At 38.1% G+C, this 15,941-nt stretch overlaps 1 protein-coding gene across 2 annotated transcripts; it reads right to left on the minus strand.

Annotated features, from left to right (window-relative positions):
• Nucleotides 1-252: 252 nt before the first annotated feature.
• On the minus strand, nt 253-12,746 carry LOC112572294. 2 transcript variants are annotated; one of them, XM_025251902.1, is made up of 9 exons: nt 12,476-12,746; nt 8,387-8,552; nt 5,340-5,505; nt 4,946-5,059; nt 3,363-3,424; nt 3,031-3,104; nt 2,482-2,674; nt 1,923-2,014; nt 253-1,360 (listed from the first exon to the last, which is right to left on the minus strand). In XM_025251902.1, exons 1-9 carry the CDS (start codon nt 12,478-12,480, stop codon nt 1,150-1,152), a joined length of 1,083 nt encoding a protein of 360 aa, XP_025107687.1. In that variant the 5' UTR covers nt 12,481-12,746; the 3' UTR covers nt 253-1,149. The 2 variants fall into 2 exon arrangements, with proteins under 2 accessions (XP_025107687.1, XP_025107686.1); XM_025251901.1 differs by having other exon boundaries at nt 3,031-3,107; nt 12,476-12,733.
• Nucleotides 12,747-15,941: the final 3,195 nt, after the last annotated feature.

Raw genomic sequence — 15,941 nt, forward strand, 5'->3', positions numbered from 1 at the left:
AGCATGCCTTGCTCAGAGTTCCTTGTTGTACATTTCGTATAGGAAATTCAGGGCACATTCCTTAGACATTTGCTCTGAAATGCCAGGATTCTCTTCCCCACCTCACCACCACCACCCCATCAACAGCCAGAATCCATGTGGTCTGCCTTACATCCCTAGAGAATGGTTAAAGTACTCTCTTCACATTAGACACACATGTATGCATGCTGCTTGTCAGTTTTAAGAACACTTCACTGCATGTGACAGTACATAGGAGTTGACAGATGTGTATACTTTATTTGTGATCATGGATTTTGCTGTATAACGTATAATGATTTTAGTTTGTACACAACTTGTAAATTTTATAAACAGCAAACATTGTCAGTTGGCTGGGAAAAAAGAAGACCAGCAATATGCACTGCATAGAAAGATAGACCGATTAAAAAATGACAATGGGTTGATGAACAGTGGATGAAGAAGAAAATACTGACACTAATCATCTTTCAAATGTAAATCCATGCATGTGCACACAAACACTTCAATGGTCCAGGAAAAGGAGTGTGAAGTGTAGAATTCAATTAATAAAGCATTTACACAAAGTTCTACTGACCATTTACACATATGCATGCATACAGGTGCACACACACATGCACACACAAAGGAGGTCAAAGAAAATGTTTACAGCGCAAAGATCATTATGCCACTCTCTTCAAGATTTAACCTTGATTGCAGAAATTAAAAGTTACTTATTATCTAATATATTTTAAAATGACGATTTGGGGATAATTTGAAGTGCAAATAAAATTTGCCTGAATTAACATTAATATAAAAATCAAACAAGAGTATAAATTATCTGTCTTTAGTGATTACAAGTTACAAATGTTATCAATTGTTTTTCAACCATGACAGTTTGTGCATGCTAACAAGCTTTTACTTAGAACATAGTTTAAAATCTCCTTAATGTGCTGAGATTGTTCTGGGAAATGATAAACTATGTATAATCCAATGCTTGACCAAAATCTGCATTCCTATTTACCTGAAAAAGTTCAAAACTGCCTCACAAAATGTTACAATTTAAAATGTACAGTGTAGTCAAATTTTGGGCTATTACATTGTCAAAAACAATAACAGAGATCTTGTCCTTATGAGAAAAATAACTTCCAGAATTAATCAGAGCCTCCTTGAACGACTTGAAACTGGCGTAGTGAGCAATATATTAACAGTCCTTTCGTCACGGGTATAGCTGATACCTCTGTCTATATGGTACTGCACAATTTCTTTCAGAGACTGGGATCTCTTTTGCCGTTTTTGGATGAAATATGAGGTTGGGGTCTTGGAAGACTTGTGTACCACAAAGGTCACGAACCTTTCTCCGTCTGCTCTGTAACATGGAAATAAAAGAAGTTACACTTCTCACACTTGAACTTGTTTAATAGGTAAGTCTGTAAAACTCATGACTAAAATATTCACCTGCAGTGATCTGTCTTTTTCACTAGAGTATGCAAGCTACATACTGTCCAATGGATATTAAGGTTAACAGACAGCGGTGAAGGAAGATGCTTGGCTTTTTTGGGGGGAGGAAGGAGCAAACTGCATGCTGTCAGTGAACAACTGACAAAGTCTTGCCTCCTCAGTGTCTTTTTTGAGAGGGTGATTGCCCCCCTTGCCCCCAACCCCAGTTCCTATGCCAGTGCAACTTTTGCATGAGATCTTTAGATAAGTCATTTTATGATTGCAAAACTTGACAGGAAAGGATTGATGAAAGAACAAACATAGGCATCTAAAAGCTTAGAAAATGAATTCTTGAATACATATAACACTGAAAAAATGAACTACATTCTGGTTACATTGTACCATTGAAAAATGTAATTCAGTACGTTGTTAATACGGATAGGAAAAGTGGTATACAGCTAGAAACATGTGTTTCTGAAGCAGATACTTACACTACACAGACAGTTGGTCTTTTAGCTAATGCCCAGTACCAAATGACATAGCTTCCTGCCTTGTGTAAGTGTGGTTGTAACAGCTGAATAATCTGTCAAATACATAACATTCTGGTAAGTCACAAAACCAAAAACATGTATAAGTACATATCCACACCACCCCCTCCCCACATGTATATCCTTCTCCCCTGTTATCTATAATTTTATCTATAATTAAAAACTCTTGAAATCTGTATCTGCTGTATTCAATTTTCAACATTCTTCAAAAAGTGCAGCTTCAGTCCTACTTACACACATTCCTGAAGTGAAGAAATCACCTCACTAAATATCTGATACAGCTCTCAAATGCACAATATTCGTAAAAGCTAGAAAGAAAATTCAGTGTTTCTAAATCCAGAAACTATACAAGTCTTTTGAGTCGATGCCTGAATGTGCTTTAGTAGGGGATGAGTGGAACAAGCATCTTGAGAAGTAAATACTTCAACCAACAGGAATGCTACAGCTTCAATATAAAGCATTTACAAAAGTGTGTCAAGTCTCATACTAAAATTTTACTAACTTGTTGTTCTTCTTCATCATCTGTAAAAGCTGGGAAACCAGCCAGCTGTGCTCTGACAAAGTTTCTATCGAAGTCTTTTGCAGGTTTAAAAGAAAGGGCATCCTTTAGTCCAGGGTGGTCCCGTCTGGTAAAGTGAGACAGTGGTGGTTCCCTCGACTCTTGCTGTATTTCGGGTGTAGCATCCGTCTGAAGACTGGAAAGTAACCAAAATAAAACGTGTATCTAGCTCAAGGAAATGGGAAAAATGCAACACGATATAGACTAGAAGATACATTTTGTCTGTCAAATATAACGTGTATCTAGCTCAAGGAAATGGGAAAAATGCAACACGATATAGACTAGAAGATACATTTTGTCTGTCAAATATAATCAGTCAAGAATATAAACTCAAAAGTATGTTTCACCCTCAAGGAATGTGTGAGTGTGCAAATGTATGTAAACATGTTTTTACACTGTGTGTACATAATTGTACATACATGTGTATCATGAGTTTTGTAACCATGTTCTGCTACATCAGTCTGACATGTTTTGATCAGCATTGTCACAAACCTTCTTGCATCAGATGCTCCATCTACATAATCACAGTCTGAACTTTCATCTTCAGCCATTGGAGGATCACGTGCCTTCTTTAAAAAAAATATAGAATATTATTTTATACATACAAAATTTAATGTCAAATTTTAATTTTTTTAAATAGCAGATAACAAACTTGAAAAAAATTCTGGTCCTTTAAAATCCATGCTGTTATAAAACCCTAAATGATAGAACCTGACACCTTATGCTTGACAGACTTTTCATAAGAGGTCCACCATTGTTTATAAAAATAGTCTTCAGTCTTACAGTCTACTCAGCACTCTCAATGTCTGATTCCTATACATTACCTGATCTGTTCTTATAGGTGTTTTGAGCTTTGTATTTGCATCACTGTCTTTTTGTATTCTGGCTGAAAATCAAGTAAAATAACATTTGGTGAAAGCTTGCTTATTCATGTGTAAGCATGTGTAAAAAATAAACTTCTTCTCCAAACTTCCTATTTCCAAAGCAAACAATAATAAAAAATACATCTTTTTGTCTCTGTCAGTCTTTTAAAAGTACCAGACCTAAATGATATTTTATGGTAACTGCTATTTTAATTTGTCTGTTGATGTATTATACATGCTCAACATCATTTGTATTTAAATCAAAGACAATCTGTTTATCATTCCTAATTGTAACTACCTCCGGTATTGACCATATTTTCATTGGAAACAAGAAAATTGGGTACATTTCCTGTGTTTTATGACAATTGTCTCCTTTAAAACAGAAATGGTGAACATATATCCAAGATGCCCACAAAGGATTGCTTCTAGAAAGAGTATTTGCAAATTTTAAATTGGACATTCTATCCATTCAATATGTCTCCTTCCAGGAAAATTGGAACAAACAATTGCACCTGTAGCATTGTAGAAAACCAAAACCAATTTTCTACATGATGGAAATGGAATTATTTATCGCTGGACCACCAACAGTCAGGATCGGTTAAGTAGTTTCTACTGCACTGTTAGAGGCCAGTGGGGATGGTCCAAATGGCGCAGGTGTGAAGCTAGGCAGCTAGGACAGCATCTAGGCTACCTAAAAGACTAGCAGGAAATCTGTAGAAGTAATTATCAACCAGCATGGCCAGTCCTGGAGAAAGGAACGGGCAGACAAAAAGTAACTGTCAACTGGCCAGAAATCGAGTTGCTGAAAATAGTGATGGAGTCATAAAGTGTTTTGTTGTCTGATCTTTGTTTTTATATTCTTGGGCGCTTGGATCTATCGCCCCTGAAGACTTCTGTGTCAATTCAAGACTGTGAGCACATATGTCAACCAAACTGTGGTAAAAGCTCACATCACAAGATATTAGATTAGGTTGCACGCACTGCGACTAAAAGCTAAAATTTTAGTAAAAATTCTCCTTGAGTGAAAACCCATAACACAAGGTAGTTGATCAGGTAGCTCATTCAAAGAGTGAGAGCTTGAATATTAGTGAAAATTCTCCTTAGCAACTTCCGTCCTCTTCCCTGGAACAACAAAGAGAATCAACTGATTGGCACAATGGCTTTTAGGAGCCACAACTAATGGTCCAGCCACAGTGTTTAGCCTTGTAAAATCTGGATCAGTCTGGTTACATATGCGTAACACAATATTTTTAAGGAGTTTCTGAAATTTGTTAAAAGTTGATTATTCCTTGATGTACACCAAAGCTAATGAAGTTAAACAGGTCAAAATTTTCAAAAATTATTCTTGTCTCCTTTCTAGTTTTGTATCTCTGCCATTTTTATTTTGTAAAATTATCGTCCACTTTTTGAAAACTGAACAAACCATCAACTGACAGTTGATAAAAGTTGAGACTTCTGTCAGACAAAATAATTATTATCTTCACACAAATGTAATGATTTGTTTTTGTCATTCTTCAAGTAAAATATTAAATTTGAATATATACCATTTTGCAGAGGGAGATCAAAGCTGCTCTCTGGTACAATATGAGGTGAAGCATTGACAGGTCGGGGCAGTTCACTTCTAGGGTGTTTCTTCAGCCATTCCTTGTTGACCTCCTCTGTGAAAAGACATTGCATATCCTTTATAAGGAAATTAAAGACTTATTATCAGAAAGATAATAAAAAAGACACAGGTACTTGTTAAGGGTATATTCAGACAATCATACTACAACTATGACAAAAATTGTAGATTTAACTCACATTGATAGTCACATTAGAAATGCACATTCTAATGCCTTTTCATTTCCTTAAAAGAAAAAGATATTCAAAGAAGCTGAAAAGAAAACATTTTGAAAAGAAAACACTTTGAGAAAATTTTGCACAGAAGTCAATTCTTACCTTTAATACCTTCAAACTTGGGAATGAATTCATGGAGTTTACAAGCATCTGATTTCATGGCCTCGATAACACAGCTGAACCAGTTCGGCTTTGTATGTAGTGTTTGTAGGAGTAAACCTGCCCCTGCCTGATGTCCATCGTTTTCCTCCTTCTTTCTTATTTTTTCCTATAAATTTATAGATCACATAAAATGTAAAGATAGAATGTCCCAACAGGAATCGCATGGTAAAGTGTAAGTGGTTCATTAGATCTAAGGCATGTTTAGAAGACAGAGCCTAACCTGTCTACCTTTTACCTTCCTGAATAAATCAAGTACCTCATCTGGAAAACTGTAGTCACAAAAAAAATTTGAAACTTGTATTTCATAGCTGAGCTCACCTACCTACACAACCGTGTATATCTCTCCTCAAGAGGCATCAGGTAGTACAAAGGCAATAAAACAATTGACTGTCTGATCCCAAACAAATTTTAGGAATTAACTGTCACCTTCTGCTTCTGGCTAAAATGTGACCGATCAACTTTCTCTTTATCTTATTAACTTGATCTTGGCTTTTGTAGATTTTCTAAAATGTGTCTCTGTTATCTACCATACTTTGCTAACAGCTCACAGCTAAAAGTCTGCGAATTTATTTTTCCTAATTTTACATCACTGACACCGATCGTCATGAGTTACTGTGATGTATATAGCACAATAAGCATGCCTGTTAGTTGGGATATTGCACTGTACAAGTGACCTTTCTTCTTATTATTACTGCAGTTGATGATTTTAAGGATCTGAGTGATGATCTTGCAGCACCCAATCAGAAACTGTGTGTTGGGGGGAAGAGAGAGTCATGGTACTCTTTCCTTTGTAATCTCTTTCCCTGTTCTCAGTATAGTGTAAAATCATCCCTCAGTGAAGTAGAAGTGCTTTCCTACCATGTAAAGCTACCAAACAAATCCTCCCATACATCAAGAATGCATAAAATATGCTGAATAAATATAGTATTCATATATGTCAAGCAAAAAATCATAAACAAGTATTTGAACATGAAAACGTGTAACACACAAGCAAATGATTCAACAAATAAATTAATCTAGTCTTTAAACTTGTCGTAAACTACAAGTAATCTTAACTGAATGGAAAATAAAGACATTGTCATTAATCAAGCAATTTCATTATCTTAGCCTTACCAGCCTAAGTACGGAAAACATGTAAGTATTTTAATTTCACTCATCATTGCTTTCAATACCCTTCAGCTCAGAAATGTTCTCAATACCACTGACTGTTTTTGTGCTGCTTTCTCAATAAAATTATCTTTTTGTAATAATCCTATAGTTATAGAAATTATTACAGCAATTGTGTGTGTGTGTGAGAATGTGTCTTCCATGCCAATCTAAACAAGTTGTCTGATTCTGAACAAATTTTGAATGCATATTCATTTTCATCTATCAAAAGGTCAAAGACTGGCAGTTCTACAGTTTGGGGTACATAGTTCACTAATAATAATAATAAGTGGGAATTTATAAAGTGCAATATATCATCCTAAGGTGTACTCACTGCTCTGAACAAAATCACAAAATAGTAACAAAAATGTAAGCCTGAAAGAAACAACAAAAGCCATCATAATAGGAAGGAACAGACAGCGGCATAACAAACAATTTTGGAACACGTGTGTGGCCATCTGGTTCATGTATATTGCTGCAGGGTAAGCTGAAAGAACGCCATCCCAAGCATTACTGGAAAAAGTGTTTGCTGGTACAAAAAGAACTGCTGTTTGAGGACTATTAAGGCAACCCCCTTCCCCCACAGGATTCCCTGGTATCAGGGATGGTGCAGAGTAAGGACCTTATAAGGACCTTGTAAGGACCTTTCATGCATTTGTAAGGACCTAAGTGACAGTCATCAATGCTTAAGTTTTTCTCATGTACGGCAAGAAAGAGGTATTATTTATTAATCTTTGGTCTTCTCTACGTTATGAAATACATGTATTACTATTCTAGTAATAACTAATCAGAGTTAATTTTGATGCCTATCTGCCATACTTAGATAACTTAAAAAAGTCTCCTTAGCGCGCTGATAACATACACCGTTAATGTTCCAAGTTTTCTAGAAATCTAAGTAATAATAATTGCAAGACTTGAAAGCCATTCTTTGGTGAAATACAAAAGTCCAGTCTTGTTTCTATCTCTCACACACTCAACAGGGAAGAGAGAGAGAAATAGAGCTATGCACAGTACTAAAAGATGAAGACTCTGCTTCAAAAAAGAGATAAGTTTCTAAAGACCTTTTGACAGGAGAGTGTGTTTTTTGTGAATACGGAGGGGCAACTAGTGTAGTACAGATGTGTAGACAAACTTTTTTTTTTTTAATTAAGGTGACTACAAGGAATGCAAAGGGTTGGAGTTTATTCCGTGACTGATTGGGGATGTACTTCATAAGCTCGTTACAGCTAGCTTTGACTCAGTCAAAATCCTGGCGTCACGAGTACTTCCAGAATACTTATAACAACACAGCTAATTATATTTATGCCAATATCACAAACTAGCTGTACATTTATAGAGAATAAAAACTCTTCAACTTCTAAGGCCACAAAAACAAACCATGAGAAGAGAAAAATCAGACTTAAAAAGGAAAAAAAGTATTTTAAGGGCAAAAAAAGAGAAAAGCAGAGTAGCAAATCTTTTTTCAAGTAACACTAGATACCCTGCTAGCAAAAATCTAAGTAATCAGAGGAGTAGTGCATCCTTACCAATGTCTGGATCACCATGCTTTACGAAGAAGATGAAATCATAATACTATGCTACAGGATTATAGGAAGTATGATAAATAACCTTACACAGATGTACAGGAACATGCTTGTCACCTCAGTATCTTCTTTGAGGGAGCAGCTGCCCCTCTTGCTGCTACACCAGTTATATAATTGTATAATTTTTATATGTTGAGCAATGATAAAACTGTAATTGTCTGCCTTCTCTTCACTGCACTCCTCAATCAATACACATGTACATCCACAAACACATGCATGAATGCTCACGGACATACAAATGTATAGATACAATCTTACCATTTCTGAAATCATTAGTTTGTCAGATATTACATGTTCATCCATGATATCTACTGGGATGTGCCTTTTAAAAGTAGGTAACACTTTCTTGTAGAGTTGTTCATTGTATACTGCATATTTGTCATGAGAAATTGTCATGATGTCACCATGGGTACTTCCTGAGTACCTGCAAAAGGTATTAGAATATGCTTCAGCATCTTAGAAAAGATACGTGTATAGCAGTTTGTCTCTTGCATTTTTAAACCAGGGATGCCCAACCTACGGCCCGCGGGCCATATTCGGCCCGCGACGTGGTCCCATCCGGCCCGCGAAACTTCTGCCCACAGTGCAGGAAATCGGCACGTTAGTAATAAAAAAAACAAAAAAAAAAAAAACGAAAAAAGGGAAGAAGTATTTATCCCTACGTAGGGGCGTCTCTCAATCTTTTTTTCGATGGACGAACATTTCGATTCAGTGCTCTGACTTGGTGTCTCTTCATGCAGCCGGACATTCAGAAGTTGGTTTCGGGAAAACAACTTCAAATATCCAACTAATTACTACATAATTAATGGTAAGTACAACTTGGTTCTAATAAAAATGGTATCTGCTCTATTTTTATTTTTTTTTTTTTTTTTATTTTTGCGGTGAAGTGGCGCGCGACACAGCTGTCCGAAATGGATATGGCCCGCAGGCTGAAAAAGGTTGGGCATCACCGGTTTAAACCAATAGCACATATATCGCTGCCCTCTTCAAATAGCAGGTAATGATGCAGATATAAGCTATGGCATCATAAGATACCTGAATGTAATCATGCTTTTCTTTTTACAAAGCCAAAATTTGTTTTTTTAAGAAAAAGAGCAGGAGTTATAAGTGTCAACAATCCTAATTTGCATATCTCTCCTGTCACCTTCAAGGTCACTTTGATGCTACCAACCTCAGAAAACCTGCTAGATTTCAAATCAAATCAAATCAAATTTTATTGTCTGACAGAAATTTTTCTTTTGCTCACAAGGGCAGGCATACATACTCATACAGACATCTAACGCACACATAATAACTACTATCTGTTCATCACCTGCAGGCAAACAACATTAATAATTGTCATCTATTGGCCTGTAACAGAAATCCCTGCATATCATTAATTAGTTAGATTGAGTGCAGAGTTCGTCTTGTTTGTGCGAAAGGGAGCGCACATTCAACAAGATGATGGCTGATAATGGATGTCAGCACCCTCTTCTCTTCAGACTGTATTTGATTCCTCCTGAGTCCTTGTGCCTTTGTTTAGGATGGTGATGGCTGCTGCCACTAAGGACCTCTCGTAGGCAGCTTTCCGTACACATGGCACTTTATAGCGCCTGCCTGAGGGCAACAGCTGGAAGTTGGGATGAAGAGGGTGCGTTGGGTCTGAAATGATGTTAGGTGCCATCTTTCTGACTGCATGAAGGTACAAGTCAAAGAGTGGCAGCTTTACATGTGGAAATGTAGAATTTACAACCTCTCTTGTTCCTTTACTCAACACTCAACTGTTACTGAGTCACCATGTATGTTCACACACAGGATTTGTCGTGTTAGTCTCATGTTCATCGGTTTCACTAAATTAGGGAAAAGTGGTGCTCAAGTACTACTACAGACGTCATTTTGTTTTGGAGTAAGAGATCTCGTCTCAACTTATTCTTCTCGTCACAACAGAAACGATTTTTTTTCTTATGAAGACCATTTTTAGCTGTCATTGCCTGTTTAATTCATCTCCTAGTTGTTTGGGAACAACTTTGCTTTTGGAAGGTCCACTACACTATGCATAGGATAGCCACCATGGCATACCACATGAAACCAGGGAAAAAACATACTCTTATCCCCAGCTCTAACATTAACCTAACACCTGTTCCTCACCCTTACACTAATTGTAGCCTTTCTTTCAGGTTTGTAAAAGGTGTCATATTATATAGCAGTACTAGTGCTATCATTTTCCTAGGCTTGACGGCCTTTTTAATGCATGTGCCCTCTTAATGTCATTTGAATATTGTCTGAGATTTAAGCAGATTACAATATATCATGCTAACCATCAAAACTACAATAAAATTGTTCTACAAATTTGGGACTGTTATCTATATAGTTCTAGAAGCTGTTCAAATCTGGTACATATATTCGTTAGTCGGCACTGATCGAGTTCCCATTTGCAGCAACTCTTTATGAAAAGATACATTTGATTTTCGTTTAGCAGGGGCTGATAAATATTTTTCCATCTAAATTTCTAATAATGCTAGTTTGTGGTGGTAAGAAAAATACATGCATATTGCGGGCCCTCTTGAAGTGGTACCGCTATTTGTGTTTGGGTGATTAGAACCGGTAGTCACAATCTTTAATCCACATTGCAATGTTGGCCCATATGTGGTTCCCACGTCCTTTGCTTGGCTCTCTGTTCTTTTCCAAGTCTGCTTTGGTCGCAGCTATGTCTCAGTAAAAACTAACTTTTAAATTAATACAGTTGTTCATTTTCATCTTAATTCGTCGATCTTCATGGTAGGCTTCTCATAAAGCATAAGCAAACTGCCGAATGAGATCTGTGACCTGGGTTTCCCCTCTTTTTCCAGCGTCATGACATGCACTACGCCGGGCGCGTATCTTTTATTCCTGAACGATGAAGCAGCTTCGGAAGCCTTCGGAACTTCGGAAGCCTTCGGAAGCGTGACGTCAGCGACCTTGCACACTTCCCTTCTAAGCCAACCTCCGCTTCACTCTTTGACAGCTATGAAACTTGTTCTTGGGGACTAATTCTACAACTTTTAAATACTGTGAAGGGTGACATAAAGTGAATTGTGACAGGCAAAATAGCTCAAGGCCTTAAACTGATGACAGGTCAAAGTAAAATCAATGAGGGCCCATCCAACACAAGCGAGACGATGTTTCTACAAGTACGTTAGATTGCAATGCTTTGTAAGCTTCGCCTCTGTAGTCTAGTGGTTAGGTGTGAGACCTGATGTTCGAAAGTAGGTGTGTTCGAAACTTGAGGTGGCGATCGTTTTCATTTTGCTTTGGAATGTTTTTCGTTCTCTAATATGATCACTTTTCTATCAAGCCTTTCATTAAAACCTGTTGATTGCCCAGAGAAGTCATGTAATCTAGCTGCGTATAGTCTTAAAAGTGATTTAATGTTCTCAAATGTTCTTTACTCAATTTTGTTGAAGATTCAACAGCATTAAATAATTGCTGATGAACCACTATGGTATTCCGCCTAAATTCATAAATAAATAAATTTTACTTTCATAAGTTTTAGATTCAAAAATATAAGTATCACATCAAACGAAAAACATTCCAAAGCAAAATAAAAACGATCGCCACCTCAATTTTCGAACACACATACTTTCAAACTTCAGCCCTCAGACGTAACCACTAGACTACAGAGGCGTAGCTTAGGAAGCATTGCAATCTAACGTACTTGTACAAACATCGTCTCGCTTGTGTTGGATGGGCCCTCATTGATTTTACTTTGACCTGTCATCAGTTTAAAGCCTTGAGCTATTTTGCCTGTCGCAATTCACTTTATGTCACCCTTCACAGTATTTAAAAGTTGTAGAATTAGTCCCCCAGAACAATTTTCATAGCTTTCAAAGAGTGAAGCGGAGGTTGGCTTAGAAGGGAAGTGTGCAAGGTCGCTGACGTCACGCTTCCGAAGGCTTCCGAAGCTGCTTCATCGTTCAGGAATAAAAGATACGCACCCCGGGCACTGTGCCATGATTAATAATTTTCATGGTTGAAAGTTACGGGTGCAAATACTGAATGACTCTGGCTGATCGTTTGCTAAATACAGATACAAACGTCGGGATGCCGACTACCCTCGCACCGAGTCGACGTTTAGGGGAATTCCCGATTTTTACTGTCGAAGTTTGAACTTGACGGGATATGATTCATTACGGAGTAATGGGGCACTAATTCTAAGAATTAGGGCCAAATTAAGTTTGCTCCATTGCTTAATATACCCCCAAAAACTAAAATCTCACGTAAAAGATGAATACTCTATTGAAGACTAATTTAAGAACACTGACAAGAATATGAACACATGGAAAGTTTGTAAGAAAAATCTATTTTGCGCCGTTTCACCGGCATACTTACGCCATTTCTGGGCTGACACTGAGCGACGAGGACAATCTATTTCAGTCTGCCGACATGGAATGCACAAGCAGGGTTTAAAACACGATATGTATCATGTACTTCCTTGTTAGTGCCGTCCGATGACTAGATCAGTAGGTCCTCGGTGTAATTCAACACCAGTGATGTCCCTTTACCAGTTGTCGTACTTGGACAAGAGAAATTCCCGTTACAATATTCTGGCTTAAAATACTTCGTTTTTCAAAGAAGAAAAACTTCAAATATCTTAAATAATCGTCCACTTTGTTCTGGAGACCCGTAAATTAAAAGTATACGAGAACGAAGCTTGAAAAATTGGTGTTGCGTAGTATAGGTGTGTGGCGGGAGCAAAGAGTGCTGATAAAGAGGTTTCACTCATTTGTGCTGATTGGCGCAGTTGCGTCCCTTGGTTTGTGGTAAGGCTGTGGCGACGGTCAAACGTTTCAAAAATATATTTAGTTACAATTACAGAGCACGAGAGAAATACAGGAGAACTAAATGATTTGTTCCTCACTTAATTACCACTTATTAGCACTATTTCGGTTGCCGATGTTTATAACAATCGAAAAAAGTCCAGTGAAATCGACCGTTGCATGTCCTTCCCCCGAGTAACCGCGATAGCTTCCCGAGATGGTCAAGCAGACGAGTTGCAGCTATCAACCACTGCTGAATAAGGTCGTCGCTGGCAGCGTTTGTCTTTGGAGTGAATGTCAAGGTAGTTGTGATATGAGAATTAAGGCTTTTGTCTAAGAACAGGTTTTTATCATTTATTCATGGAAAATGCTCAGATAAGGGGATGTGGAAAACGTCTTTTCTACTTTTGGTTCAGTTGCTAAGACCACCAACAGTATCACTCCCACCAAGACGCAGATCGAAAGATCCAAAGGGGACTAAATCAGTATCATTTTCTTCGTACCACCAAGAGTATCCCTTTTCCACGAGACGCAGGAAAAATAAAAATGGGCCGAGAGAGAGAGAGGATTTATCACCTTACGAGGAATCAACCAAATATCAAAGGGTGACCATGCAGGTACACACTACCCCACATGTAGGATGAGGCGACTCAGCCTCGGACAAAGAGAATCTCTTCACTTTCCTGATCTGCGTGCTAGTCTGCGAGGAAGTCTATCTCAACGAGAAGTAAAAAAGTTGTTTGCTGGACAGAGTACATATATATAGTCGATTGGAAGTTTTCGCCAGCGCGAGGTTGGACATAGTATTGATGCCGTAAGAAAAGAACTGAATTGTGAACTGTGAACATTGGATTATATGAACTGTGAACATTTATGAGGCGAGTGACATCGAAGAGAAATAAGTTTTAAAATTACGCCCGGACCTTGATGTAAACTATTTCTGTATTTAGGTACTGTTTTATTGCATCTTCCCTTGAAGCTTGAATACATATACAAAAGCTGGCTATAATTTGGTCTGGACCGGCCATACATCTGTCAAAATTAAATTAGCCTCACTTTCCCACTTTTGTCTGTCAAATCACCTGCTAACAGGTATAACATTGTTATTAACTGGTAACAACCGCAACATTATACATGTCTTAAACATGGCGCCCGGGGTTCCCATAGAGTGCTCATATCAAGCTCGTGAAGTCATGCGCATGTTTTCATGTCTGTTGCCGAAATCATCAACATATGTTCGTACATGAATTTCTTGCACGCACCGCATCTGTTAACGTTTATCTCGCAGTCGTGTCAATTAAAACAAAAAACTTTTATAGTCGTTTACTTTAACCTTAACTCGTCTTAGTGGTATAGGCTTTCAATTCAATTCAATTCAATTCAATGGAACTTTATTATCTCACTAGGAGAAATTATATGACGTGGTATGACAACTGGCAATAGAGGTTTTTGGTTCTAGGAACAGGACAAATGATGGATGTTTCCAGATATTCGGTACAGTACTCACATTTTACAGACCAAGAGAACAACTGAGTAAAAAAACACCAGACAGCTGAGTCGCACAGTTTTTCAACACTCTTCCACAAATACCATCAGGGCCACATGCGTTCCTCACATTCACCGGTCTAAAAAGGGATAAAACAGCGTTTTCCTTAATCACAAAGTCATCCAATTCGCTCCCATGCTGCTCCTCCCCTACTCTCTCCTCCAGTGCAGAAATCACATTAAATAACTCCTCCCCAACATCATCCCTCTCAAAGCGACAATAAAATGCATTCAGTTTGTTTGCATAATCTACTCTGTAGGCAGGAATAAGACGTACAGCGTTGTGATCGGACTGACCGATTTGAGGGAGCTGGATGGATTTGAATGCATTAATTAATGCATTTTGCAGAGGATCAAAGCATTAGGACAGATTTCTTTGCCCACGCCCACGCCCACGCACAAAAATTCCCGATTTCTACAGTCGAAATTAAATTTTGTCCAAATTTTGATGCAATATATGGTTCGTTGGAGGGGCACAACTTCTAAGACTCAGGCCAAACGACGTTTGATTCGCTGCTTAATGTACCTCCGGAAAACTAAAATCTCACAAAACGTTTACTTTTTTTTTTTTTTTTTTTTTTTTGGCAACCTGACTTACTTGAAAACAATTACAAACATACACATCAGAATTGTGTAAGAATATATTTTATTTTGCGCCGTTTCAGTGGTATACTTAGGCCATTTCTGGGCTGAAACTGTCAGTCGAGGATGTCAAAGTCCAGTTCAGTTCGCCGAAATGGAGTGTATACACGGTGTCTTTAAGGACACGCTCTATAAAATGTACTTCCTTGTTAGTCCTCCGGTGACTCGATCAGGGAGGCGCATCACTGCACACGAAGACTCGTAGTTTAACAGCCCCATCACCGATTGTCATACACGTAAAAGAGAAATTCCGTTACAATATTTTGGCTTACCATACCTACAGTTTTTAAAAGAAGAAAAAAAAAAAGACTCATGTCTCAAATATTCGTCCACTTAGTTCTAGAGACCTGTAAAATTAAAGGATACGACAATCAAACTGTAAACATTTGTGTTGCACAATAGGTGTGACCCAGATATAAATTTTCGCTGAAATGAATCATGTGATAAGACCGCGGTTCTCGGGGGCGCGACGTGCTGACAAGGGTGCGCGAAGGCGGTCATTATTTTTCAAGTTTCTCATACCGGTATCAGTAACTTACTAAAATTAGCTGGCTTAGGGAGAGAGGGGTGGGGCGGACGTCTCCTTTTTCGTCTAGGGAGGGAGGGGCGTCACAAGTATATATGGTTGAGAAACGCGGAGTTAAAAGGTAAAAAGCTATAGGTCGTCCCCTGACCTTGTAAACTCGCCGGGGCGAGCTTTACGTGAGGGCGGTGTCCATCTCTTCTTTACCTTCCCCACCCCTCAAAGGATAAAATACCAGCTGCCGCCAGCTGGGTCGACTGAATTACATGGATATCGAACCGCTGTGCCTCGCTCTCAGCTTGGATGCCAGCGCTCTAACCATTTGGCT

This window comes from Pomacea canaliculata, linkage group LG9 (genome assembly GCF_003073045.1).
Source record: "Pomacea canaliculata isolate SZHN2017 linkage group LG9, ASM307304v1, whole genome shotgun sequence".
NCBI classification, from domain to species: Eukaryota; Metazoa; Mollusca; class Gastropoda; order Architaenioglossa; family Ampullariidae; genus Pomacea; species Pomacea canaliculata.